The sequence below is a fragment of the Convolutriloba macropyga genome, chromosome 15, assembly GCF_964194025.1.
Source record: "Convolutriloba macropyga chromosome 15, txConMacr16.3, whole genome shotgun sequence".
Classification (NCBI taxonomy): Eukaryota; Metazoa; Xenacoelomorpha; order Acoela; family Convolutidae; genus Convolutriloba; species Convolutriloba macropyga.
The window spans coordinates 14,821,622-14,847,334 of record NC_134482.1 but is presented as its reverse complement, the minus strand read 5'-3'; the positions used below and the strand labels follow the sequence as shown (position 1 = coordinate 14,847,334).

At 37.3% G+C, this 25,713-nt stretch overlaps 2 protein-coding genes across 4 annotated transcripts in view; both read left to right on the top strand.

The window, feature by feature from the left end:
* The first annotated feature begins 4,997 nt into the window (after positions 1–4,997).
* Positions 4,998–25,713, top strand: part of LOC142354305 (mitochondrial chaperone BCS1-like) — a 144,268-nt gene continuing 123,552 nt past the window's right edge. For both annotated transcript variants that reach the window (XM_075406568.1, XM_075406570.1), the window contains exon 1: positions 4,998–5,009. The gene's annotated coding sequence lies outside the window, so the exon portion shown is untranslated. The remainder of the gene's footprint in view (positions 5,010–25,713) is intronic.
* LOC142354491 (WASH complex subunit 4-like) overlaps positions 10,192–25,713 on the top strand; it is a 41,930-nt gene continuing 26,408 nt past the window's right edge. The window contains exons 1-2 of one of the 2 annotated variants that reach the window (XM_075406807.1): positions 10,192–10,929; positions 16,993–17,247. In XM_075406807.1, coding sequence (XP_075262922.1) covers positions 10,231–10,929; positions 16,993–17,247 — 954 coding nt within the window. In that variant the 5' untranslated portion in view covers positions 10,192–10,230. Of the gene's footprint in view, positions 10,930–16,992; positions 17,252–25,713 lie in introns of both variants that reach the window. The other variant, XM_075406808.1, reaches the window with a different exon arrangement.

The window sequence follows — 25,713 nt, the reverse complement described above, 5'->3', positions numbered from 1 at the left end:
AAATTGCTCTTAAACTACAATTCCAGAGCTGCAAATGATTATCAAAAGACCCTAAACAAAATTACGTTCTTTCCAGAAAAATAACTGAAAGTTTTTCACAAATCATTATGTGGAAGAGAATAAATGCACATTCAGAGTGATTTGCAGATGTGGAGACTTCAACATATTAAAGATGATAAAACTGATCTGAATTGTAAATTGGATGGAAACCCAAAGGTTTTTTTCTAAATCCTGCACTACTCCTACTACTAAGAGCATATATCAATAATGCTCTGAAGAATCTCTGAACACTGACGAAATTTGCTACACTGCTATATTTCCTCATTGGTCCCTTGCTAGCAACCTCTTCCTTTTTTTCTTGCTTAATATTCGTTGTTCTGGGGAACTCGACGGGCTGCTGTTTCGAGAATCTGGCTGATGTTAACTGGTTTTTTCTTTTCCTCTTTTTTGGGCATTACCAGCACGAAGACTTCTTCGGCTCGGCTTGAAGTTGCGTTAGGTATTTCAATTATTTCCTTTGCGACTGTACGGGAAGACTGAAAGGAGGGCTCAAAATCGCCGAAGGCGATGCCTCCACCTATGAATAGGGAAATGTCGAATAGGTCTGGAGGAAGAAAGAAGTCGTAGGCGTTGATGATTTTCACACCAAGAAGAGAATGAGTAAAAATTGGTGCCTTTCAAAAAAACAAATTCCGTTTTTGAAAATGAGAATGATTCAAGCAGCTCAGAAGATGGTCTGAATGCGTTTTGACAACCAACAGTGTCAAGCTTAACTTCCAACGCTACAAGTCTCCTTGATTTAAATAGAAGAACCAATTTTGCAAATAGTCTTAACACTCATAATTTTGATCTCATCTGCATTACTGAGACTTTGCTAACACAAGATATTCCGTCGTCAGCCTTTTTCCTTGATTAATACTTAATCTACCGAAACTAGAGAAACATTTCTGAAGACAAAACATGATATTGCTCTCATTGCCGTCAAAATGAAAATTCTTCGACAATACATAAAGTTAGGAATTGAAAACATAAAAATTCTGACAATAACAGATTCTGATATCCTTATTTGCAAAACCCCCCCACTCACCGTACCTAGGACTATCGATGGAAATTAAATGGAATGCATCAGCTCCATGACTTAGCTCATGATTCAGTAGTTGGAAACCATTATGATAGAGTTATAATAACGGGTGAACTAAATCTCGCAACCACACTGGCCACTTATGTCGTCAAAAATTGAGTACGAAGAAGTGCTATTAGGAAAACTAACTGCCCATAATTTCAGTAATTTTTCTATTGACCAAATTGATAAAGTTCTTTGTAATAATTCTGATTAGTTAATAAAATTTGACAATCAAGAAAAAATTTTTGATAGATCTTTTCCAGAACAGTTTTCTGACCACAAGCCGATCGAAACAATAATTGAATCATCCAAATTTGAAACTTCGTTGGTATAAAAATCTACAATGTATGCCTTCAAAAGAACCAATTCGGAGAAATTAACTGAAAGCATTGAACAAAAACCGTTCTTACCTCTCTGCTACAGCAATGATGACGAAATATTGCTGCAAGGGTACATATATTCATGGGAAAATTTGACAAAAACTCTCCGAGGATAACCAAACAACGAGCGAATCTGGATCCATGTATTTCTCAGTATTTCATCAAATTTAATCAACTGATTGAATGCACTCAAAACACAAAATAAGTGCTCTCTAAGGAAATTGATTAAAAGGAAAGGCTAAAAAAACAAATCAAACAGTCGGGTAACAATGACTCATGAAAATTTGAAGAATCGGTTTTTGAAGAGAAAAAGTTTAGTTAGATTCAAGAATATCTGAAGTGCATCAGGAAGGATGCCTTGATACCACCAACCGTTAAAAAAAAGATGAGATGTCCGATGACAACGAAAAGGCAGAACTATTCAACCGCTATTTAGTTTCAGTATTTAGCTAGCTAGGAAGAGTGATGAAAGTTTATTGAACTGACATGTAGTGACAAAAACCAAATCGGTGATATTTTATGTGATTTTAATCCCGACAAAGCCACCGGACCGGAATGAATTGGGAACCTCAATTTAATGAATTGCCACAAAACTTTGTGTTAGTCAACAAAATTTTTCTGTCAGACATGTAAAAACAAATAGTGCTTTGCTACATAATGGAATGGAAAATAAGCCAGGTAACGCCAATTTTTAAAGAAGTTAGTAAGTCTGATGTGACATATTATCGGCCTATAAGGTTCCTTTGCTGTTCCTCAAAAGTTTTTGAGAAACTTTTTTTTGACAAAAATTACTACTTTCTTGAAAGAAAGTTGCACCCAAGTCAGTACAGTATTAGGAATCGACGGACCGCCACACTTCAATTAATCACTTTTCTAAATCAAATTTTTGAACACAGCGACCTTGAAGCAACCAGAGAATTAAGTGTGCTGTATCTTGATTTCGCCAAAGCCTTTGAAATTATTTCGCTTGTCGTCGAACTTGAAGAATTGAAATTTCTTGGAATTGGTGGAAGCATATGGGGACGAATAAAGTCGTATCTTTCAAACAAAGGCAATTAGTTCAAATAAACAGCCAAAATTTTTCCCTCAAAAGTGTCAAAGCGGTGTACTCCAAGGGTCAATTCCTGAGCCACTTCTATTTCTCCTGTTTATCAATTATTTGCCCGAAATGATGCAAGAGGTTGAAAACTACGGTTACGCTGTTGATTTTAAAGCAATAGCGCGCAACCATAAAGACATGTAAAGGGCAACAGAAACTATTCAGAAATGGCTAGAGACCAACAAAGGGAGCATCAAGGCAAAAATTGGGGAGAATGATCTCGAATCAGTCAAGTGTCCGCGTGATCTGGGACCCATTATACTGCAAAGCTTAAATTGGAATGAAAATTGCCTTGGTAGGTCTAGGAAACCAATTAGCGCACTCTTTCAAATAAAACAAAATTTGTCGAGCTCATGTGACTGGAAAGTGAAACCAAATGCATACGTTTTGCCGATTGCCGTGTATGCCTCTCAAACATGGCTACCAATTAGAAGTAATCTCCATGAATTTGAATAAGTTCAACATCACGCAAAGAAATTGATACTCAACTCAAAACAGAGCTACCTGAATCGCTTAGTGACCTTAAAACTGGTACTACTGAGTCTCTATGTAGAAATGCACTATCTTTTGCTTCTATTATCCATTATTCGAGGGTATTATGATGTAGTTATTAACGATTTGGAAAAAGTAGCAGAAACAACACGTCAGTTTGAAACTGGTGAAAATGGAATCACAAAAGCGAGAATTAACAAAACTAACGATAACAATTTTAGAAGAACGTAATTGCTCTTCAACTACAATTCTAGAGCTGCAAATAATCATCAAAAGACCCTTAACAAAATTACGTTCTCTCCAGAAAAATAACTGAAATTCTTTCACAAATCCTTATGTGGAAGAGAATAAATGCACATTCAGAGTGATTTGCAGATGTGGAAACTGCAACATATTAAAGATGATAAAACTGATCTGAACTGTAAAGTGGGTAGAAACCCAAGAGTTTTTCTCTAAATCCTGCACTACTACTACAAAAAGCATATATTAATAATTTTCTGAAGAATCGCTTAACACTGAGGAAATTTGATACACTGCTATAGTTCCTCACTGGTCACTTGCTAGCAACCTCTTCCTTTTTTCTTTGCTTGATTTTCTTTGTTCTCGAGAATCAGGCTGATGGCAACTGGCCTTTTCTTTTCTTCGGTTTTCTCGGGCATTACCAGCACGAAGATTTCTTTGGCTAGGGTTGAAGTGACGATAGCTATTTCAATTAGTTCCTTTGCGACTGTACGGGCAGGCTGAAAGGAGGGCTCAAAATGGCCGAAGGCGATGCTTCCACCTATGAGTAGGTAAATGTTGAATAGGTCCGGAGGGGTAAAGAAGTCGTAGACGTTGATGATTTTCGCAATCAGAAAGGAATGAGTAAAATCTTGCTTCGTATCTGTCAGAAAAAGAGTCCTCGTAGGCGCACTTATAGATTTCAAACAAGATCTGGTCGCTAAAATCTTTCCATTGGAGGCATGACAAAGGAGATCGTCATTTCAGACGTGAAAGTATTTAATAAGAGAGATCTAAATAGCAACATCCTCATATTTACTTAATATGAAGACAAGCATAAAATACTTACGCTCAAGTATTTGTCCAGTGCAAATAAGGAATATAGGTGAACAAACTGTGTACTTTCAGATCAAATTGAGATAGGGACTTGAAAAAAAACATATCCGCCGGTGCCAGCATTGGTTCCACAGGATTATATTCCAAAGACCCGTCGTTCCTAGCTTGACGGGCACTTTTTGTTGCTGTATATCCCCAGATGCTCTATCACCTCTTCAAGAGTTCGGCCTCAAAAAACATAATTCTCGGAGGCTCCCAAATAAAACATCTCAACTTCCCAAACTTCAACCGAATCGGGGAGATTCCTCTGATAACAAAAAGCGAACACAAACAACTAACAATTTAAACCAAAAATACGCCAGTGGGGCCAGCTGTGTATACAGAAGCATCAGTCATAAAGTCTACAACAGCCAAAAACACATTAGCAACGACAACGTCCAACTGAATCAACTAGCCCTTAGTAACTTGGCCTGAATCCTAAAGCACAAAATCCTAACCCCTGTTAACTTTTCTACTGCCCCGAACGTAGCTGGTCATCTTGAAGAGTTTCAGTGTGAGAGGAGTTTCTGCAAGTGTGGCTGTTTCAATCCAACCTACTAATTCAAGGTAACGTTTTTTATCTACTAAAGCCGTCGGTGCCAGTATTGGTTCCATAGGCTACTTATTAAATAAAATCAGTTGTTAAGCTTGCCGTCGGTGCCAGCATTGGTTCCTTAGGCTCCTTAACTTTTGGTTTTCATTCTCCATCACCTTCATCCTTTCTTTTCTTTTGCTGTCGGTTCCAGTATTGGTTCCAAAGACAACTAGTCGTTTCAAGCCGTCGGTGCCAGTATTAGTTCCATAGGCTACTTATTAAATAAATTCATTTGCTAAAAGTGCCGTCGGTGACAGCATTGGTTCCATAGGCTCCTTTACTTTTGGTTTTTCATTCTTCATCCCACTTCCTCTTTTCGTTGTCGTCGGTGCCAGAATTGGTTCCATAGACACTATCAGTTTGTATACTTTGTAAATTTATAGTTGCTGTCTGCCGGCTGTGCCAGTATTGGTTCCATAGGCAGTATATTACAAAAAATACGCGTTGTTCCTCTATTTTACTGAGTTCTCTGCAAATTCCAAAAAAATTATATAGTGCTCACCCAAAATGTCACCCAGGGAATCACAATTTTGTAATCCCTGCAATGAGAAACTGAAAAAGCATAAATTCACGTGCTTCTTTTGCCACAAAGCTATGCATATGACTTCTAAATGCACGGGTTTTGATAAGACCAACATTGACGTCCTGATCAAATTAGATAAAAATCTCCTTCATATCTGCAATGGCTGCAAATATAACAAAGACAATGCCATTGACTATAAAACCTCTAAAATTGATGATAAACTCATTGAAATCAAGGAACAAATGAAAATGTTTGCGCAAAGTATCAAACAAAAATCAAACCAAATGATAGAGACCGTAAAACGTGACCTCAGTGAACCGAAAAAACCAAAAAATTACGCCCAGTCCCTTGGAAATGTAACAAAAGCTGTGACTAAAACAGCATTTCATAGCACAAAATCAAATGACGGACTTGGTATTTGCGTCCGTGGAGTACCAGAGCTCACGTCAAAATCTGCTGATGAACGAATTCACGCTGAGATGGCGGCTGTAGAATAGATGCTCGACTTTCTCAACATCGAAGACAAGAAACTTAGCAAAATTCACCGCATTGGAAGATACGACTCCACAAAGACAGTCCCACGCAGCCTTCTGATACATCTAGAAAACCCTATCAGCAAAGACCTAGTACTGCAATCTGCTTATCGCTTAAAGGATTTCAACAAGCAAGTCTTCGTGAGCCCTGAGTTGTCATCGGTCGATGCTAAAAAAGAAAACAAATGTCTGAAAACCCACCAAAAACTAATAGACGAAAATAAATTTGATCGCGAAGAAATTCGTTTTCGAAATCTAACAGTTGAAGTAAAGGTAAATGGTTCATGGGTGACCAACACCAACTCCAACCCAAACACTGAAGACTCTTCCTCAGAAGATGAAGATGGGTGTTGACTAACCTCAGTCAAAATGCTAATCTTTAACTTCAGAAGCTTTCTAAGCCTAGAAAGAAGAATGGCATTCTCAAACGCAATCGCAACTTTAATATACGATCTCCTTTGTCTGACAGAAACTTGGCTCAGACCTCATGTGCCAAATACTGCCTTCGTCTTGCCAAATTACAGCATATATTGAAACGATAGGGACCCAGATATGTTCACTTCTAAAAGTGGCGGTGTCCTAATAGGAATCCGAAATTCGATTGAACATGAGCAAGTAAAACTAAGCATAGTACATGACGATTATGTGGCAATCAATATCTACACTAAACCAAAACCTATGAAAATCTGCTGGGTTTACAATCCACCCACTGGAAGTCAATTCCTATGGTCATCTGCACAACTGTCAAACCTACTTTATGAAATTGAATTAACACGCTCAAATCAGATATGTGAAAACTTGATACTGACGGGAGACATAAATTTTTCCAAAACTGACTGGGAATCAATGAGCTCAAGTGATGATTATGAAAATGCATTCATTGAAAAGTTGTTTGAATTAAATTTTTCAAACATTGCTAAGAGACAACTTGATGTAGTCCTAGTCAATACCCTCAACCCAATTATAAGCTGCGACTTGGACAGTAATCTTTTTTCTAAATACTCCACAAATAAAAAACCTTGCTCTGATCACATCCCAATCTCCACTTAGTTGAGCACGTTCATCCATCCCCACGCATCTGCTGGAGATGTCAAATTTGCTTTCAAAAGAGCAGCACCTAAATGAGCAAATAATGAAATCCCCTTTTGATCCGTACTGCTACAGCAATGTGAACGTCCTGGTTCAAAAAAGGTACAAATGGGTAAACAAGATCCTCGAAGCAAACATTCCAAAGTCACGCGGCATCGAGCCTCACTTCCCCCGTGGGTAACACCACCAACATCCCATCTAATCAAAAAAATGGAAACTAAAAAGAAACGATGGCAGGTAATGAACCTGAGCAGGAGCCTCAAAATAAAGAAACTTGGAAAACAAATATCAATTGAAATGGAGTAAGATCAGTCAAAATGTGAATCCGAAGTTTTCGCAGGGCGACGGTTCAATAATATACAGAAATATCTTCGGGCAATAAGAAAGAGTCTTTCCATACCACCCATTGTAAACTATGCAAACACGAGCGCTAGAACCGATCAACACGAAGAAGAACTTTTTAACTCTTTCTTCCAAAAAGTGTACAGTAACAAAGTTGATTACAAACCAGCAGTCTTGAGGAGAAAATTTTATTCTCTGCATATAACAGAAAAACTGATAACAGATATATCAAGGAAACTACAGCTGAACAAGTCAAACGGACCCGATAACTTTGGTAACATAATTTTTAAATTTTGCTCAGCAACTTTGAGCAAGTCACTCGCCCTTCTTTTTCAAACAATGTCCAATAAAAGAAAATTCCCTTCTATCTGGAAAATAAGTCAAATAAATCCCATCTATAAAGAGGGAAGCAAAGCAGAAGTGAATTGCTACAGACCCATTAGTTTACTCTGTTGTGTGTCCAAAATTTTTGAAAAAGCGATTTTTTACGAAATATATTATCATTGTCGTCACAGATTAAACGAAAATCAATTCGGCTTTCGAAAGAATAGATCGGCAACCAGTCAGCTTCTACTGTTTCTCGACAAAGTATATCGCAAATTTGACACAGTTTCGTCGGACGACATTAGTATCCTCTACTTAGATTTTGCAAAAGCTTTTGATAAAGTACCACATCACCTTCTCATAAAGAAACTCGAAAATTGTGATATTGGAGGAAATATATTATTACTCTTGCACTCTTTTTTAGAAGATAGAAAACAATTTGTGTAAACTGGAAATTGTTATTCCAGTTTGGAGAACGTAACAAGTGGAGTTCCACAAGGTTCCATACTTGGACCACTACTGTTCTTAATTTTTATAAATGACTTGCCAGATGCAAAACCCGATATTGAAGGTTCTGGATTTGCAGAGGACTATAAGTTCATCGTCCATGATCAGGCAAAACTGGACAGAAGCGCAAAAAATTTTGAAGACTGGTGTCGAGAGAATGGAATGGGGTTAAATGCAAACAAATGCAAGTTGTTAAATGTTAGAGGTAATCTCACGACATCTATGTGTGGCCAGGAAAAAAACCAACTGAATCCCAAAAAGATTTTTGTTTAATAATTTCATCAAATCTCTCATGGCAAGGCAACTGTGACCACGGAGTGAAAAAAGAGACCAGCGCTTTTTTCCAAATAAAACGAAATATGTCAACAATCAGCTCAAGGTCAACCAAAATGAACTGCTATACTGTTTATATTGTTCCAATTTTGACGTACTGCTCACAAGCATGGTTGCCAAACCGCACCAACATGTACAAAATTGAAAAAGTGCAGATCATGGCTACTAAATGGATTCTAGGAAACTCACTTCAAAGTTACAAAGAACGTCTCATTAGCCTAAGACTCCTCCCACTCTGTCACTACGTTGAACTGCATGATCTTCTCTTCCTAGCTATTACACGTAATGAATTTGACATTCCGACAAATTTTAAAACCCTTGAAGACGAGAGGACAAGGCAACACTGCAGAGGTGAACTGAAAATCGAAAATAACCGACTAGTCAAATCTGATGAAAACTTCTTCCACCGAACGAAACAACTGTACAACGTTGTAAATAGAAATATTCAAAAATTTGGAGGCAAATTATACAAACACACTATCACAAAAGCATACTGGCACTTTTTCACAACTCATTTCAGCCTGACAAACAAATGCTCTTGGCGTATAATTTGCGTATGATGTGACAATTGTAACAATTGGAAAAAACTTGACAACTGAAACTGGACTGACTAAGGGGCACAAATTGAAGCCCCGGGAAACATACCCGAATTCTCTGTTGCTACTACTACTACTACTAGTTCTTGCAGTGCCATAGTTTGGGAGGGGAGTCTAGATTCATAACAAATTAGCTTATATAGAAATTCAATTCTCTTGACGCAGCTCTAAAATAGTTATAGTGCCTTGTCATAAAAATTATATACGATGCACTGATGTCTATGTTTATATTTCTCATGACGCAGCTCTAAAAAAAGCTATAGTGCCCTGTCTTTCAAATTATATACGATGCAGTTATGTCTCATAGAGGGGGATCACTGCTCATCCATTGTACAGTCCTACGCGGCTTAAGAGCAAACCCCCAGTAATTCAAACCATATGAAAGGCAATGGTTACCCTTGTTTTCAGGTGAAGCTAAAAATGAATGACATTAGCACAATCGAAGCTGTTTTTCATGTTATTCCTCATGAAGTGAAGAAGTTAAGAGCTTGCCTTCTTTGTTCTCTTGTTAAATCAGCAGACCAGTTTGAATTTGACGGTTGTGACAATTGCGACGACTTTTTGCACTTGCGTTCTAATGTTGACGCGGTAATGGATTGCACCAGTGCAACATTTGATGGAATCGTTGCTCTGATGCACCCTGAAGACTCTTGGATTGGACGTTGGCAACGCATTAACAAGTGTATTCCTGGCATGTACGCGGTTTCGGTAACCGGAAAGTTGCCGAATTACGTCATCAGTGAATTGCAATCGCATGGTATTGTGTATCAATCGCGGGACAGGTCCGAACGATAATATGAAATACGTTGCTATAAGATATGATTGCGGACTGAAAAGTGAAATTCTGCCCCCGGCCTCCATTAGTGGGCGCTAAATTTTGTGCCCCGAATTACACGTACTATTTCTTAAATAATAAGTTCAATTTCGCAGCCCAAAATGCATTGTAAGCATATTTAAACTGCTCTGCTCGTGGGGGCAGAAAGATCTTAAAAACTTGTATGAAAAATGGATCTACTCGCTGGTCGAGTGTCGACACTTTGTTTTGAGTTTTGTTTAACATTTAAGAAAAACTGATGCTCAGATGAATGAAACTTTGTGTTTTAGAAGTCTTATTTTTAAGTTGCAATAAAGTAAACCTGATACGGCTCTAATGGACCAACTTTTGGTAATTTTTCTGATGTTTTAAATTTCAGATCGTGATGAGTGCGCTTGATGCCTCCGTGGAATCTGGCGAGGGAAATTCGTCAGAAATCCCTCTTGAGCAGGAGAACTGGTTATTTGATGCATTCAATGATGGCGTAATGGGCGACGTTCGCAAAATGCAAAAGGAAGCTTTACAGAAATGTGTGAATGACTATTCTAAACAACTGAACAAGTTTGCAGCTGCTTTGGACGCTCCGACATCGTCTTTCACCAATTATTGGAATCCAATAACGTCGAATAACTGTCCCATCATTGATGCAGAATTTGAGACTTCAGAGAATACAAATTTGTCCCAGCTGCTTCTGAAAGCTTCAGATGATGCTGAACTGAATAAAATGCTGTTGGTTTTTACTACGTTGTGTGACGAAATCAAATATCTTAAGCAACTTGCCTTAGATAAATATTTTCCTCTACTTCTGTTTTATGGCGAAGATCAGCAGGATTTTAAAGCTGACGAAAATGACGCAGATAGCCACGAAAAAATAACAGAATTTCTGCCTCAAATTATCGAATGTTCGCATTACATCAAAAGGTGCCACGATGTGTATAGAAACTTCATGTGTCAGTTAGCAGCTGTCTATTCAAAGAAACAGCGGCATTTTCTAGGTGGCATCAGTATAACCAGCTTGATGGACCATGTGTCGTTATTGCTTGGAATTTTGCTGCGACTGGATGAAATCATTCTCTTCAATCAGGTACAATAGATTCATTTATTATGGTTGGACTTCTTTGCGAAAGAGTTGGAATGTATTGGGGCTCCGTCTTTTTCACAAGAGATAGCTTCTGGATTTGCTAATGGCACTAAATGAGATAAAAAACACGTACAGCGAAGTTATAGGACAGGCCCATCAATTACGGTGCACATTACTTTTTCTAAATATTTAAGAATTTCTCGAATGAAAACTTTAAGAATGAAAACTTCACTTTAATGTCATATATTTTAAGGTCCATATTTTTGTATTTGAGCTTTCAATGCAGCTAATAAAGTCTTTTACTACTACTAAGCACTTTAGCCAGTTTTCAGATTTCAGTCCCCTTTTTTTCTGAATTGAGAGAACTCTTTGTGAAGAAAAGATAAAGCTACTGCATTGTATGAAGTGGAAAATTTTCTGGCCATTTTTTTGAAGACGACTTGACAAAAAGTTTTTTTTAAATCCATCCCAGAATAATTGATGCGACTGTCAAATTGAGGGCTACTGAAAGTTAAGACATTTTTTCGAAGAGGGGAATGAAGTAAATGGTTTTGAGCGATTTATACGGTAATCCAGCTCTTTGCAGTAATCATTTGATTACTTTGTATCTGCATAGTATGATATCTTTTCACAATGAATTATATCCATGGTTTTATTCATCAATAATCGGTATCTATTTTTCTCTGGATAACAGCCTACCTCTGACAATATATGATGCTCACACCCATTGCTTTAAGTGTTGTAGTCACCTAAGAGGAGGCAGAGTTTGGTGCTACCGTTGCGGCACATATATGCATATCAAATGCAGTGGCCTATCAACTAAAAGCGCTCACTATTCAAACTTCATTTTCAAACACTACTCCGAACGTACAAGAAGTGATCCTGAACAAAGAGCCATAGATATCCAAACGACCTCGAACGAGGCTTGCTGGGAATGCTGCGATGGCCCGCAGACTGAATGCGCCATGATTTGTACAATAATAATGCCGCCTTTAATTCTTGTAAGATCAAAAAGTGACACGACGCTTCAGTAAAAAAACTTTTTCTAAAAGCTCGATCTTTGGATCAGTTTAAAAAATGACGACTTCTTTAACGAGGCAAAGACTTTTCAGAAGCGTTTACAAAAATAAATAGAAAGCGTCAATAGGATGAGTTTAAAGCCTTGGACTAACAAATGGAGTCTGGTAAGATATCGGATGCTTTAAGATGTCTTTAAGACGATGTAGAGAGTTGCGTTCTATCAACATCCGATGAAGTGACCATCGAAGGAAAACATCAAGCCGTACTCGAGGTTCTGAGAAAAGCACCCATGTAGTCATAAAGTGGACCCAAGATTTGTAACCAATCTCAAAAATTGGGATTCACCGTTCCACCCTTCCATCTCTGAATAAATGAACAGATCTGAAATGAGACGTGCAGCAATGAAATGAAGTGGTAACCAAGGGGCATCTGGTTCTAATGTAGGGGATGGAGACAATTATTGACATCACATAATTCCGCCTAAAACGATCTCTGCAAAAGTTTGTGCAAACTTGCTATTAGGATTGTCATAGGACTAGATTTCTTCAGTTCTGACAATTGTCATCTGATTGCACTTGAAACCCGGGTGTTCCACCAATTGGCATTGGCAAGCTCTTAAGAAGAGTTAGATGTAAGAATATAGTGAAGTGAGTCGAACGAGATCTGCAATTGTTGGGCGGAAACTTAGTTGTGTCTGTGACAAAAAGGTGGCATCGACATGCTATTTATGCACTCTGCCGATGCTTTCCTGACGATCGTATCGAAGCTTTTCTTCTGATTGATGGCAAGAACGCATCCTCAGTAGAGAAAACTTTCTTTAAAAACGTATGCTTCGTCTCTCAATTTCTGCGGGGTTTGGACTCGTATCAAAAGCAGTCGGTCCGTTTTTAAAAAAATGAAGTTTCAAGAACACGAGGTGATCCAATAGCAATATCGGCGTGGCTATACTCCCCCTCACCGACATGCTTGAACATAAAAATTTTGACTCAAAATGGTACTCAGTTGACGGTAACGTGGCTGGAAGGCTTGAATCACTAAGATTCGTACTGGATAAGCTCAATGATTATGGGATTGCATTTATTTAGAAATTATTCAATGGTCATCTCATTACAAAAGCGGAATTTCTTCGGTGGGCCAACGAAAATCGGAGTTTATTCACTAGGCCAACAAAAATGGGAATTTGTTCAGAAGGCCAACAATTTTCTCGGCACTGGATGTTGGTATCATTGAAAGCCACCGTGTTCTGGGTTCAGTTATTGGTTCTGATAGGAGCTGCAATTTCATGAAAGAAAACTAATGAACTATTCTATGCTTGGCAAGCTCGCTGAACATAATAAGGTGTCCCCTCAGAATGTCTACAAGTCATTTACAAATCAGACTGCAGCAAAGAGGACTTTTACTGCTACAACGACCCCAAATTTTGACTTATCCCATCAACGTTGAACTATGAGTCTTACAATTATAATTTTCGGAAAGTCTTCTCTCTTCTGGTTGAAGAAGTTGGCCTAAGAGTTCTACCTGAAGACAGCAAACAAATAAAGATCCATTCAGATGCAAGCCGTTTCTGAATCATTACGCTGTAGATGCAGAAATTTATCAGAATTCCTTTAGAAAAAAGCAGGAACATGCCCGGTCGAAAAAATTGCCCTTGAACGACCTCAATGAAAATGAGGCACATTATCTATTGTTGGTTGTGGAAAAAGGAGCATCACGCTGACTAAGACGACTTTCATCGAAAAGATATCTTTTCCATCTAATGAAAGGAGAGTTTAGAGATGGAATTTCTGTTAGATATGGATGGGATCACGTGAAGTTTTCATCAACATTGGCTTGTTGAAGAGTTTTTAAAGTCACGCATGCTCTGCATTGATCGATTGATTATTTGAAGTACGTTTGAACCATATTGAAGATTGGAACATTCAAGTACCACTACTGATGATGATGCTCAAATAAATATCAAATGTAATGGTTTTTTCAAATCACGTTTCACCAGAACGTTCTATGATGTGAAAGTGTTTAATCCGTATACAAAGATTTGCCCAAGAAGAGTACCGGATTCCTACAAATATCCATAGTCCATCAAGAATCTGAAACACGACCGAAGGATAATTGAAATTAAGGACGCCACCTTCTGCTCTTCTATCCTCGCCCATACTGGATTCGCTTCGAAAGCCATGCAGAGATTGGCTACCATGATCAGCGACAAGAATAAAGATTTTTATTCTGGAATGATCACTTACATTAGGACAAAAATATGTTTGGCGATTTCGTGTAGCTCCATACTCTGCCAACATAGCGCAAGCTCCATGCGCCGGCGCCGTGCAGTAGAAGCCTGGATAGGAAGCATTGTGAAGGCCTATCTGGTTTGATGCAGCAGATGGAAACAATTATTGACATCATACAATTCCGTCCGAAAGGATTTCTGCAAAACCTTGTGCAAACTTACTATTAGGATTACCAAAGAAGTAGATGTCTGGTGCTTGCCATCTGATTGCACTTGATACTGGAGGGGTTCGGCAAATTAGCATTGGCGAGGTCTTAAGAGGAGTTAGAAATAGGAATATAGTGAAGTTGGTTGACGATCTTAGCCAAGCTATTCTTCTGATTGATGCTTAGATCACATTTAACAGCCTAAATAGACAATTTGCTATAAAACAAGCTTTGTTTCTCATTTTCCACGACTGTCAAACTCTTATTGGAAGCCATCAGTTCTTTTTTGATAAGAAGGTATTCAAGTCCAGGAAGGTACAACCTGGGGTGAGCCAATTGCTATGGCAATGTCGGCAATGCTATATTTCCCCTCATCGACATGCTTGAAGATGAAAGTTTGTCTGATAATGGTACGCAGATGACGGTAACGCAGCTGGAAGCCTTGAGTCAATAAGCGTTGTACTATGAGGCTTAATGAACATGTTAGTGCCGTTGTTTAGATTTTAATCAATGGCCATCTAATTGCAAAGGCGAATTTTGTTCTGAAGGGCAACAAAAACTGGAATTTGTTCAGAAGGCCAACAAACTGTTCTGTGGACTGGATGTTGATATCATTGAAAGCCACCGTGTTCAGTTGTTGGTTCTGATAGTTGCTGCAATGATTTCATGAAAGAAAAGATAATGAACTAATCGCATTGCAAATTCGCCCAACATCGTAAGGTGTCCCCTCAGAATGTGTACAAATCGTTTACAAATGGACTGCGACATAAGATGGCGTTTGTTTATACAACCACGCCAAAGTCTGACTGTCTGATGCGTAAAGCCAAAAATATAATCGAGGAGAATCGTATCCCTTCAATGTTGAATTATGTCTTACAATTATAAATATTGGAAGGTCTTCTCTGTTCTGGTTAAAGGTGGTCAAAGCATTCTTCCACCTGGAGACAGCAGACAAATATGAAAGATCCATTCAGATGTGAGCCGTTACTGAATCATAAAGCTGTAGATGCAGAATTTTATCCTGAGGAAGTCCGTCAGAAGATCTGAAAAAAGCAGGAATACTCCCGTTCGAAAAACTGCCCTTGGAAGACCTCATCAATGAAAGAGGCACATTCTCTAGAGTTGAATTTTGAATAAGAAGGATCTTGCTAACTCAGCGGACTTCCATCAAAAAGATATCATCTTCATCTAATGAAAGGAGAGTTTAAAGTTAAAGTTTTCGTTAGATATGGATGGGGTCACGTGAAATTCTCATCAACATGGGCATGTGGAAATTTTTTTAAGGTAGCGCACGCTCTACATTGAGCGATAGGTGGCTATACACACGTCAGACACAATGACATCTATGATTCTTCTGACAACTTGCTCAATAAGATTCGCGATTATGTCAAAATAGAGCCCTGTCTTCGGATTTGCAATGTGAAACGTTCGCAAGTTGAAGTACCGCTACTGATGACGAAGCTCGACTAAATATCAAAGCTAATGGCTTTTTCGATTCACGTTTCAGCAAAAAGTTCTTTGATGTGAAAATGTTTAATCCCTATGCTACTAAGACTTTCACATGAAGAGTACCGGATTCCTACAGATATCCTTAGTCCATCAAGGATCTGAAATACGAGCAAAGGATAATCGAATTTGAAAAAGCCATCTTCTGTGGTTTAATCCTCTTCAGTATAGGAGGCGCTGCTCCGTTTGCATCAATAGCCATCCAGAGATTGGGTACCATGATCAGCGACAGGACTGAAGATTCGTATTCGGACGTGGTCACTTACATTAGTACAAAAATATGTTTGGCGCTTTTGCATAGCTCCATACTCTATCTCCGTGGCCCAAGCTCCATGCGCCGGCGCCGCGCAGTGGAAGACTCGATAGGAACCGTTGTAAAGGAAGGGCGGCTGCTGTCCTGGATCTCTCTATAAATTTATTTGAAATATTGATTCAAAATCGCCACATTTATTGATTTCTGTTACTCATATCCATTTTGTTCATAATTCTGCTGCTCATCTTTCTAGCTTTTGATGCTTTATTTTTTTAAAATACTGTCGGGATTTGTAATTGTATATTGGAGTTAACTTGTTGCCCCCGACATAACCGAGTACACTTTTAGGCGAGGGGCTTTCTTTTAATTGACTTTTTAAGCGTGTTATTGTGCTTAAACCTATAAACAAAATACCTGTATTCGAAACATGAAGCAGTATGATTTCGGTCTGCAGGTTAGAATATAATTCTGGGAATCCGTTTTCAATTCAAGCTTGGCTTGAGGCGCAAGGGCCCTCTAATGGCCTTATACTTCCCACAACTGTAATCTAAGATATACTTTCTAACTTATCGCGTGTTTGTTTTCATGCATTGCTCATCAGGTTTTAAGAGTGCTATGTATTTTTTAATGATGAATATTTGTAGAGAGCTGATTTTTTTAAGGGGAATCTATTTATTTCAATGGTTGATGTCATTTTCTTTGAAGTAAACATTTTATGAAGTGTTTTCTTGGCAAAGGAATTTCTCCCTCTTCAGTTTGAACGGCTGTAGTTGCTGCTTCTACATTCTTCACATAAGCGGATAAGGTACCAGGTGAATTGTCTCGTTTATTATAGAATAGCCAAATTTGTGTTCTAGACGTTACGTGACCATTGGGATATGTACAAACGTATGATCAAATCAATCGCACAAAGCCCAGCAATGTTCTCGACTACTGCAGATACAGTGCTTCCCCTTGACAAATGGCTCGTGGAGTTCGAAGCTGAGATATTTGACCAGATGATCCTACAGAATTGCATATCACAGAACATTCCAGACTCTGGCAACTTGTTTTTGAACAACAAGGCGTTGAAGGACCATTTTACAACTGCTATCAATTACATGCTGACAGAGGTGGGTTGAATTTTAGAACTGCCCATTTTTTGTTGTGGGATACAGAAGTTTCTTGGTGCTCCTTTAAGTTTACATTTTTACTAAAAACTTAACCTGATGAGGTGGAGAGATTTTGGGAGAAATTTCGACGCAATGGGAATAAACAAGAATAGTTGATTCATCATCGTTTCACCAAAATTTTGACGTAAAGACATTGGCTCTAAGCAAAAAGACCAAAATGGTAGTCTTTACGGTTGGCGATAATTTGAACTCGTCGAAGAGCCTTGATGTTTAAATTTGTAAACATGATTTTCCTACGTTGAGCTTGAATAGGAAAACACACGTACACGGAACAAATTACTTATATTTTCGTCTACATCTATCAATGACCACAACTGAGCGTTTTGAATAAATAAGAAGTTGTCGTTTGTCAAATATTGCATAATTTTCTCAGTGTTCTGTTCGTTTTTTTGAGGTTTTCAAAAAATTGTATAATGTTCAGTTATGTCTAGTTTCATCTCTCTTAGCCATATGCGTTGCTAATGTTAACTTAGGTGCCAAAAAATGAATTTTACGATCCAAGTTTTTGATAGTTTTCGAGTTACAATTTGTGATTGTTGTCTTTTATAGAGAGCGGTGTTTGCTGTGATCTTGCTGTTGTGACTTTTTCTAGCTTTCTGCAAATTAAATTAGATAGTTTCTGTTAGCTTGCAGTTTTTGTGATATCTGACTAAATGTAGATCAATTTGACGACATAAATAACGCAATTTTCTTCAAATTGAATTTTACTCTCCATGTTCTACAATTTGTTTTTGTGTGTATAACTTAAAATGGATACTGGCGATTGTTTTAACCTCCGATTTTGTTTTTTTTTTAGCTAGTTGGATTGAGTAGTTGATGATTTTGAAGAACTTAGCTTTTGATTTTGTACACAAACTTTTAGTTGTTCTGCACTTTTAATCAATAATCAGAAATGTTTTGTCACGCTCAAATTATGTTTTGCTCAAACATCTTTGTTGTTTTGTGTTTGTAGCTATTATTGCAACGGTGAATTTTACTGTTTTTTTCTCATTTATCAGTAAATTGGTGATTTTAAAATTCACTTTCGTGCCTCTTGTTGCCAAATACGGTGAGCCATGATTTTTTGTTCTCTGTTTTCTTTGGCATTCGTTGTATTAGCTTCTTGTTCAAGTGATTTTGTTTCAGTCAAATAGACTTAATTTGTTTTCAGATTTTTCTTTTTGATTGCTCTCGAACGATGTTGCTAACAATTATTGTAAACGTGTCTGTTTTTAGGAAAATTTTGGTTTGGTTGCTTTGATTTTTTGAGCACTTGTGGCGTTTTGCGTGACCTAAATTTTTATCATTTGCCATTTTAAGGCGCTGAACTCAATTGACATCAGTATACCACGAAAAGTTGAATAAAAATTTTCGTCGTTTTTTCACTTTAAATCCAATTAATGGTATAAATATCCTCTAATGACGGCATTTAATGCCTGCCATCTGGAATTCAGTTCCCCTACCCTCCCCTACAGGCTCCACTTTGACAAGCAGGCTGCAGTAGATTCGAGCTACATTATTAGTTTGAGACCAATTACATCAGTCTTCATATTTGCTCTCGTAGAGAAGCAATTATTGTAAACGTGTATTTTTTATGCAAAATTTTTGCTTGACCGTTTTGACTTTTCGAGCGACTTTTACACCCTAGACTTTATGCGTTTTGCGTGATCGATAATTCCCTCTCAATCACAATTTGAAGCAGCTGAACTTAATTGGCGGCAATTTATTACTCAGTCAAATGAAAAGTGCGCCGAAACTGGTGTCATTTTTCCTTTTAAATTTTAATAGTGGTATATATTAACCTCGTGTGATGTGTTTATTTGAAACCCACTATTGTTTCCTATTTCGGCCCCCCCCCCCCGACTGAAGAAGGTTGCAATTGATTAGAGCTCCCGCTAGTCATTCAAGAGTAATTCTTCCGACGCTTGATCGGTTATGTTTATATTAGCTGCGAAGTTTAAGCTGAGCGGAGCTATATTGCGGTGCTCTTGATTTTTTACAATCCAAGAACTGGATTGTATTGGTGCTCTGTCTTTTTTGTAAGATGTTTCACACCTTTTTTATGACTTTTATATTCAAAACGGGAAAAACAGGTTAATCTCAGCGGTCATCAAGTTTTTAGAGGCCCTTAGGCGCATTTAGTAGTCTCTCAAGTGCTTAGAGTGGTGCAGCTATTAGGAAGGCCGTAATTCAAGGTTAAAAGGTCATTTTAGGAGTTTTGAGCCAAAAAAGCTGAATTTTTGGCGTTTTTCGTCGTTTTTTGAATTTTTTGTTGGACCAGTCTGAAATGGACGTTTGTAAAAGTTGATAAAGGTTTTTGCAAGACATTATTTTTATGACCATTTTAACAGCTATATGTTTTGGTTCTCCAAAGATAAACACGCAAATTCATACTAATTTTTACATTTTAAATTTTTTTTAATTTTCAGCTCTAGGTACCAAGTGAACTCCTCTAGGGTTTGATAATAGGCTACTCCATCGTTTCTAGAAATAAAGGAGTGTTCTCAAGATTTTAATAACACGGATTTTAGCGATTTTTCAATTTCTGAAAACTAAATATTTCTTTTCCCAATGGCCAGGGAACCTCCTCTAGGGTTTGATAAGTTACTGCATAATTGCTAGAGGTAAGGAATGATTATCATTAATAACACGAGTTTTAGCAATTTTTTGAGAAAATTTAGCTTTTTCAAATTTTCTGAAAATTATTATGTTTTAAGTTTATTCATTTTTTTTGTGCCACTGAAACTATTTAAGGCTTGAAATAAGAATACTGTATGGGTCTTTGTAGACAATGAAATGTGGTATTAATATAACGAATTTTTTGCAAAATTTCGTTAAAATTCGCAATTGTTTTGAAACTTTTGAAAGTTTGTTATTTTCTGAGTTTTACTACCTTTACTGGACAAAAAAACGTTTTTATGTCTTGCAAAAAAAAATTGTTTTAAACATTTTTGACTGCAAAATTTAGAAACTTTTATATTTGCACATCAATTTTTTTAAAGACTTGTCATATTTCTCGAGTTTATCTACCTTTATTGGTAAATAAATCTCTCCCATTGTTTGTGAGTGAGTTAATAATTGTATTGAATTGTATCGTTTTTAGCCTTTAGGGTATAAGCTTCAAGAGTTTTACCAATCATTTTTTTGTTTTATTTGTTTGGTTATTTTAGTTTCTCAACAGTTGAGATTTTCTTTTTGACTGGGATTGTTCAATTGATCTGCTGGTCAGGTATATTAGTTCTCAGTTTTTCATTCAATTCTTTGGTTTGTATTTCCGAAAGTGTCCTGCTATTTATTTTTGAAGATGTTTTCACTTTTTTTGTGACTGAGCTTTCAAAACGGAATATGCTTGTAAAGCTCGGTGGGCATCAAGTTTCATTAGAGGCTCTGAGACGTGTTTAGTATTCCCTCATGTGCTTAGAGTGGTGAAGATACTGGGAGGCTGTAATTCAAGGTTAAAAGTCCATTATAGGGAGTTTTTGAGCCCAAAATGTTGCGTTTTTTCGTCTTCATATTTTTCGTGAGACCAGTCTGAAATTGAGGTTTGATAAAGTTGTTTTTATTAGACATAATTAAATTTTTTCATCTTTTTGTGAGCTATGTGTTCTGGTGCTCCAAACATAAACACGCAAATTTATACTACTTTTTACACTTTTTTACAAGTTTATTTGATTTTTTTTCTTAGTTTCTCAGCCCTAGGTGCAAAAGAATCTCCTCTAGGATTTGATAAGAGATTACTGCATAGTTTCGAGTGGTAATGGAATCGTTTTCAACAATTTAACATCCCGTTTTTGCAGTTTTTTTTAAAAAAATTTACAATTTTAAAAATTTTGACTACTTTGTCATTGTTTAAGTTTTCCAGCCGCAGGAGCCAGAAGTCCTCCTCTAGGGTTTATAATAGGCTACTCAAAGTTTTTTATTTGCAATGGATTGTTTTTCAACATTTTCAATTCACAAATTATAGCAAGTTTTTCGGAATTTTTTGTCATATTTTGAGTGTGTAGTGACCCAGGTGCCAAGGAACGTCCTCTAGGGTTAAAATATGTTCTCTAAAGTTTGTTACTGAGTAGTTTCTATGGAGTTGAAATGGTTTTCGACATTTTAATATCACAGTATTTTGTGATAAAATTTTGAAATATTTTATAATTTTTTTTTAAATTATTATTTTCCGAGTCTATCGATCTTTATGGGCGAGTGAAACTTTGTAAGCTTGGAATTGGGTTACTGGGTGGTTTCTACAGACAGTGAACTGGTTCTGAAGATATAAATATAACAAATTTTAGCAACATTTCAATAGAATTTGCTGTTTTTAAATTCTTGGGAAATTTTCGTCATTTTTTGTATTTTTGCCAGCTCCAGAAGCCAGGCAACATACTCTAGGGTTTAAAAACAGATTTTGCGCGTGTGACGTCATTTCTCACTCTCTAGCAAAAGTTTTTTTGCGTGATTCTGCACAATAAATTTTAACAAGCTTTATTAATTTATCGAAGAAGCTTTTTTACAAAGCTTTTTGATCGGCGTCGATACCTTTTTCAATTTATATCTGTATCTTTTTCTATCTCTATTGAACGGCGCGCAAGTTTATTCTTTCGCAGCTATTCCGGTAATCTGCTGGCTATGTTTTCTCTTTTTTACCTTGTTTCAAATCGAAGAATATAATGAATTTAATGGTTTCTTTAGGATAAAGGGCATTTGACTCGACTGAAGTCAAGTTCTACTTCGAGTTGATTCCGGAGTCTTCTGGATAGGTATTTTATTCGTCTGCGTCAGTTTTCTGTCCAATTGAATGCCTGAATTCTAAGGTAGCATTTTCGTTTAGTGATATCTCCCGGCAAATGAACTGTTTGTGCGCGTTGAACTTGAGTTTCTAGGTTTTTTGCTGTTTTTTTTATGATGCACGAATTATTTCAGTCAAAGCAACCTGTGCTCAACTCTAAATGAATGGTAGTAAAGTGCACATAATTTAAACGGCTGTCGTATAACAGGGTTAGTTTCCTTGAGAAAACAGGATTAACTTGTTAGTCATGCGAACATTTTATGGCAATGCCGTAAGCGTAGTCCAGCAGAGCTTATTTTAAAACAATTAAAATTAAATAATCGAATTCATTGCAACTATTTGTAACTGACATCAATTGTGAGACTAATATGAGTAAGCACGAACATAGTGAAAATTACAATCGCAAGGGTATAAATTAAGACGTCAGATGATCCCCGGTACCTCAATTTCTGAGCTTCTACGTCAATCTTGAACCGTTGAAATTCAATTGACATTAACCTTGACAATGTTTGTTGAAATCGTGTTCTCAAAATGTGTCGCTCCAATTAATCGGAAGCGTTGTTTTGTGTAGAACAATCGTCTGAAGCTGAAAAGCGAAAAGTGGTGTCCTCTTTGAGATTTCGAGAAGGCCAAATTTTGCTGTCAGTACAAATTTGTTTGTTTGTAGAGGTTGTTAAAAGCTCACTGGGCAAATCACGGATTTTGTTTTGGTTGGTAATGATAGGATATGCTTCTGATGCAACGTTTACTGGAAAATTTCCGGATTCGTAGTAGTATGTTTTTGGTTATTTGAGAAGCTGCGGTTGAGATAAGTCCCATTTATCGATATCGGAAAGAATAAGTTTATTAGCGAAATTTTAGTTTGTTGCTATTGAACTATTTTTCACAAAATTTAGCTCCAGTTTTGGAAATTAGAGACTATATCATTCATTGGACCAATAAAAATGTGGTAGCAAATTTTTGTGCACATTTTTGCTTTATAATAAACTATTTGTGTGACATCAAATAATGAACTTCTGATAAATACCACTGATTGAATTGAGAACGTGAGAGACAAATTGAAACTTCAAGTGTGAGTAGTAGACTGCTGACAGTTTTTTGTTTCCTGAGAATCTATGAAAAGGGTACAGTTAATCTTGCTGCGTTCTTTTGAAAAGGTAAGAGCTGAAGGTTTTTTTTGGTTTTAGTGTTTTTGTCGCGGCTTGATGAACAAACACCTGTCACTGTGGAAAATGTATATCCAATATTCAGCCATTTGAAGGAATCTAGATGAAAAAGGTTGTTGTTTTAACGAGACACAAAAATGACTATGAAATCGCTATTGTCATCTTGCTATGATTCTTGGCAAAAAAAATTTAGGTTAAATGGAAATAGCGAACTGCCAGTTTCACTGGTCACGGTCTGCGATAGATATTGGGGTATTTTCGTCTGAAGGCTGTAACGTTCTCGAGTGTTTGACTTCATGGCCTTTTTCTAATGATTAAACTCGTATTGTCTGAACTTTTATATTATACTAACTATACAAACACGCGTTTGCATCGAAAGATTGAATCACGCACCTGCAAGTCTCAAAATGCCAAAATTTTGCGGTGCTAGAAGTTAGAATGACAGAAATTCCTATATAGCCAGAAGACTAGACTTCCGCGAACTTTCGGCAATGTCAAACTTACAAGTTCGTGTTTTGAGCAAGGTTACATGACTCTGCGGTCGCTTCGAAATTCTCGCTGAACATTAGAACCCTACCCGGTTCTCGATAAACGCGAGAAGTTGTCATTGACAAGCCATTGTAATGGTCAAGATTTTTGGTCACAAAGTTAGTTGAAATAGAACTATGTCGGAAAATTTACAGCAAGAAATAAAAGCGTATAAGGCACTTTTTTGTTTTTGATCGAAATCTATGGTATGCTAGTTCTTCCTGAATATTGGAGAAAAAATTGCGTTGATGATAGCAGGGAATTTATTTGAAGTGATACGTGCCTACAAGCTGCTCACATTATTGTCACACTAATTGCTCTCAAACGAAGTTGAAGCAATTATTGTGAACGTGTGTCTTTTTAAGGCAAACTTTTTGCTTGACATTTTTTCGGACATTCTTTCGATTTCACGTCTCGACATTTGACCCTTTTGAATTTTCCTCGGGAGCTCGTTAAGTTCTCTTTGTGCCTTTCTGCTTACTAGACTCTTAGTGTGGGATTAACTAAAAATGTTTTGCAGACATGGTGTGAAGGGCGAATCTTAGAGTTTGACCCCGTTTCCCCGTCACCCTCCATTTCACACATTCCCCACATCAGTCCCCCTCCCATTTCAACCCACCCTCCTGCAAATCGTTTGACCCCACCCCCACCCGCTGCGCTAACCCTTCTCCCCTCTCAATAAAGCTGAAGACAACCGATTGCCGGTCGTTTGAGAGCAATTCGTCCGACGTTAGTCGATTGTGCTCATGCTACTTACAAGGACCATTTTTCACAGGTTGTTGATAATGTGTTGATATCGTCGTATGCATCGCCAATTTCTGCGACCATTTTACTTCTCACCTTTCAGTCATTTCTACTGCTCAGCAATTAAATTTATGTGCGGGTCGTCGTTTCTTACTCTTTTGCGTTAGCTTTTAGGTCAGTTGTGTGATGGGTTTTTGACTTAACTCAAAATTTGACGGCGCTATTAACAGTTCACTCCAACTCTAACCCTTGAGTTTTTGAGAGAGTAACATACATATCGATTCTTTTTTATGGCCGCCTTCAATTTCTCAGCAGTTATTAATTAGGCGCTCTCCTGTTTTATTCATTTTACCTTCCGATCACGTTTTCGTTTTCCATCAGTCACGACTTTCTCATGATTCTTTATTTACCTCTACTGTTTACTGAATGGATTTCAAGTCCATTCACTCAATGATGATAGCTGTTGTTAGCATTAAGATTAATAGCTTTCATTTTTATAGCTGAATTAAGTGTATTTTTGGAATACAATTGACATTGCACACCCAATGTGAACTTTTTCGAAACTTAGGAAAAATGCTGTCAATTTCTTTATCTTTTTTCTGTTTCAAAGCCGAAGTTCGTCATTGGCTGAACGCGGCGGGTCTTCCGCCAATTTACCGGCTAGTCTGGGTTTTTGTCAACCACAATCATGGTAAAGAGGTCAATCGGGGCAATTTTCCGACAATCTGTCGGCTGTGTTATTTTCATGTACCTTGTGAATGGTGAAATGGTTGACTAGGTTGTGCAGATGAAGTTATTCTGACTTGTACTTATTTTTGATAATGGTTATTGGAATAATCGTATCAGTCGGCTATTTTGATGACCACTTTTTTTACTACGTCAAACACATTTTTTAAAATACCGATTTTTTGAAATTAAGTTTTTCTGAAATCTTCATTTATTTGCGAAATTAACCTAGGATGAACGGAGTCAATCTGAGTCTTTTGACAATCTGCCGGACATGTATGGTTGAGTGTTATTTTTCCAAAGTATACAAAAAACCAGGAAATGCACACGTAATGATTTCAAGATTACCTAAATGGCCATCGATATGAAAATGAACGATATGGTTTTTGTTGTTACTGATCGTTACTCTCACTGCTTTTTTCACGAGATGTTGTTTTTAGAAATTGGCTTTTCATTGCTTGAATTAACGCAGTATTCAACAAACGT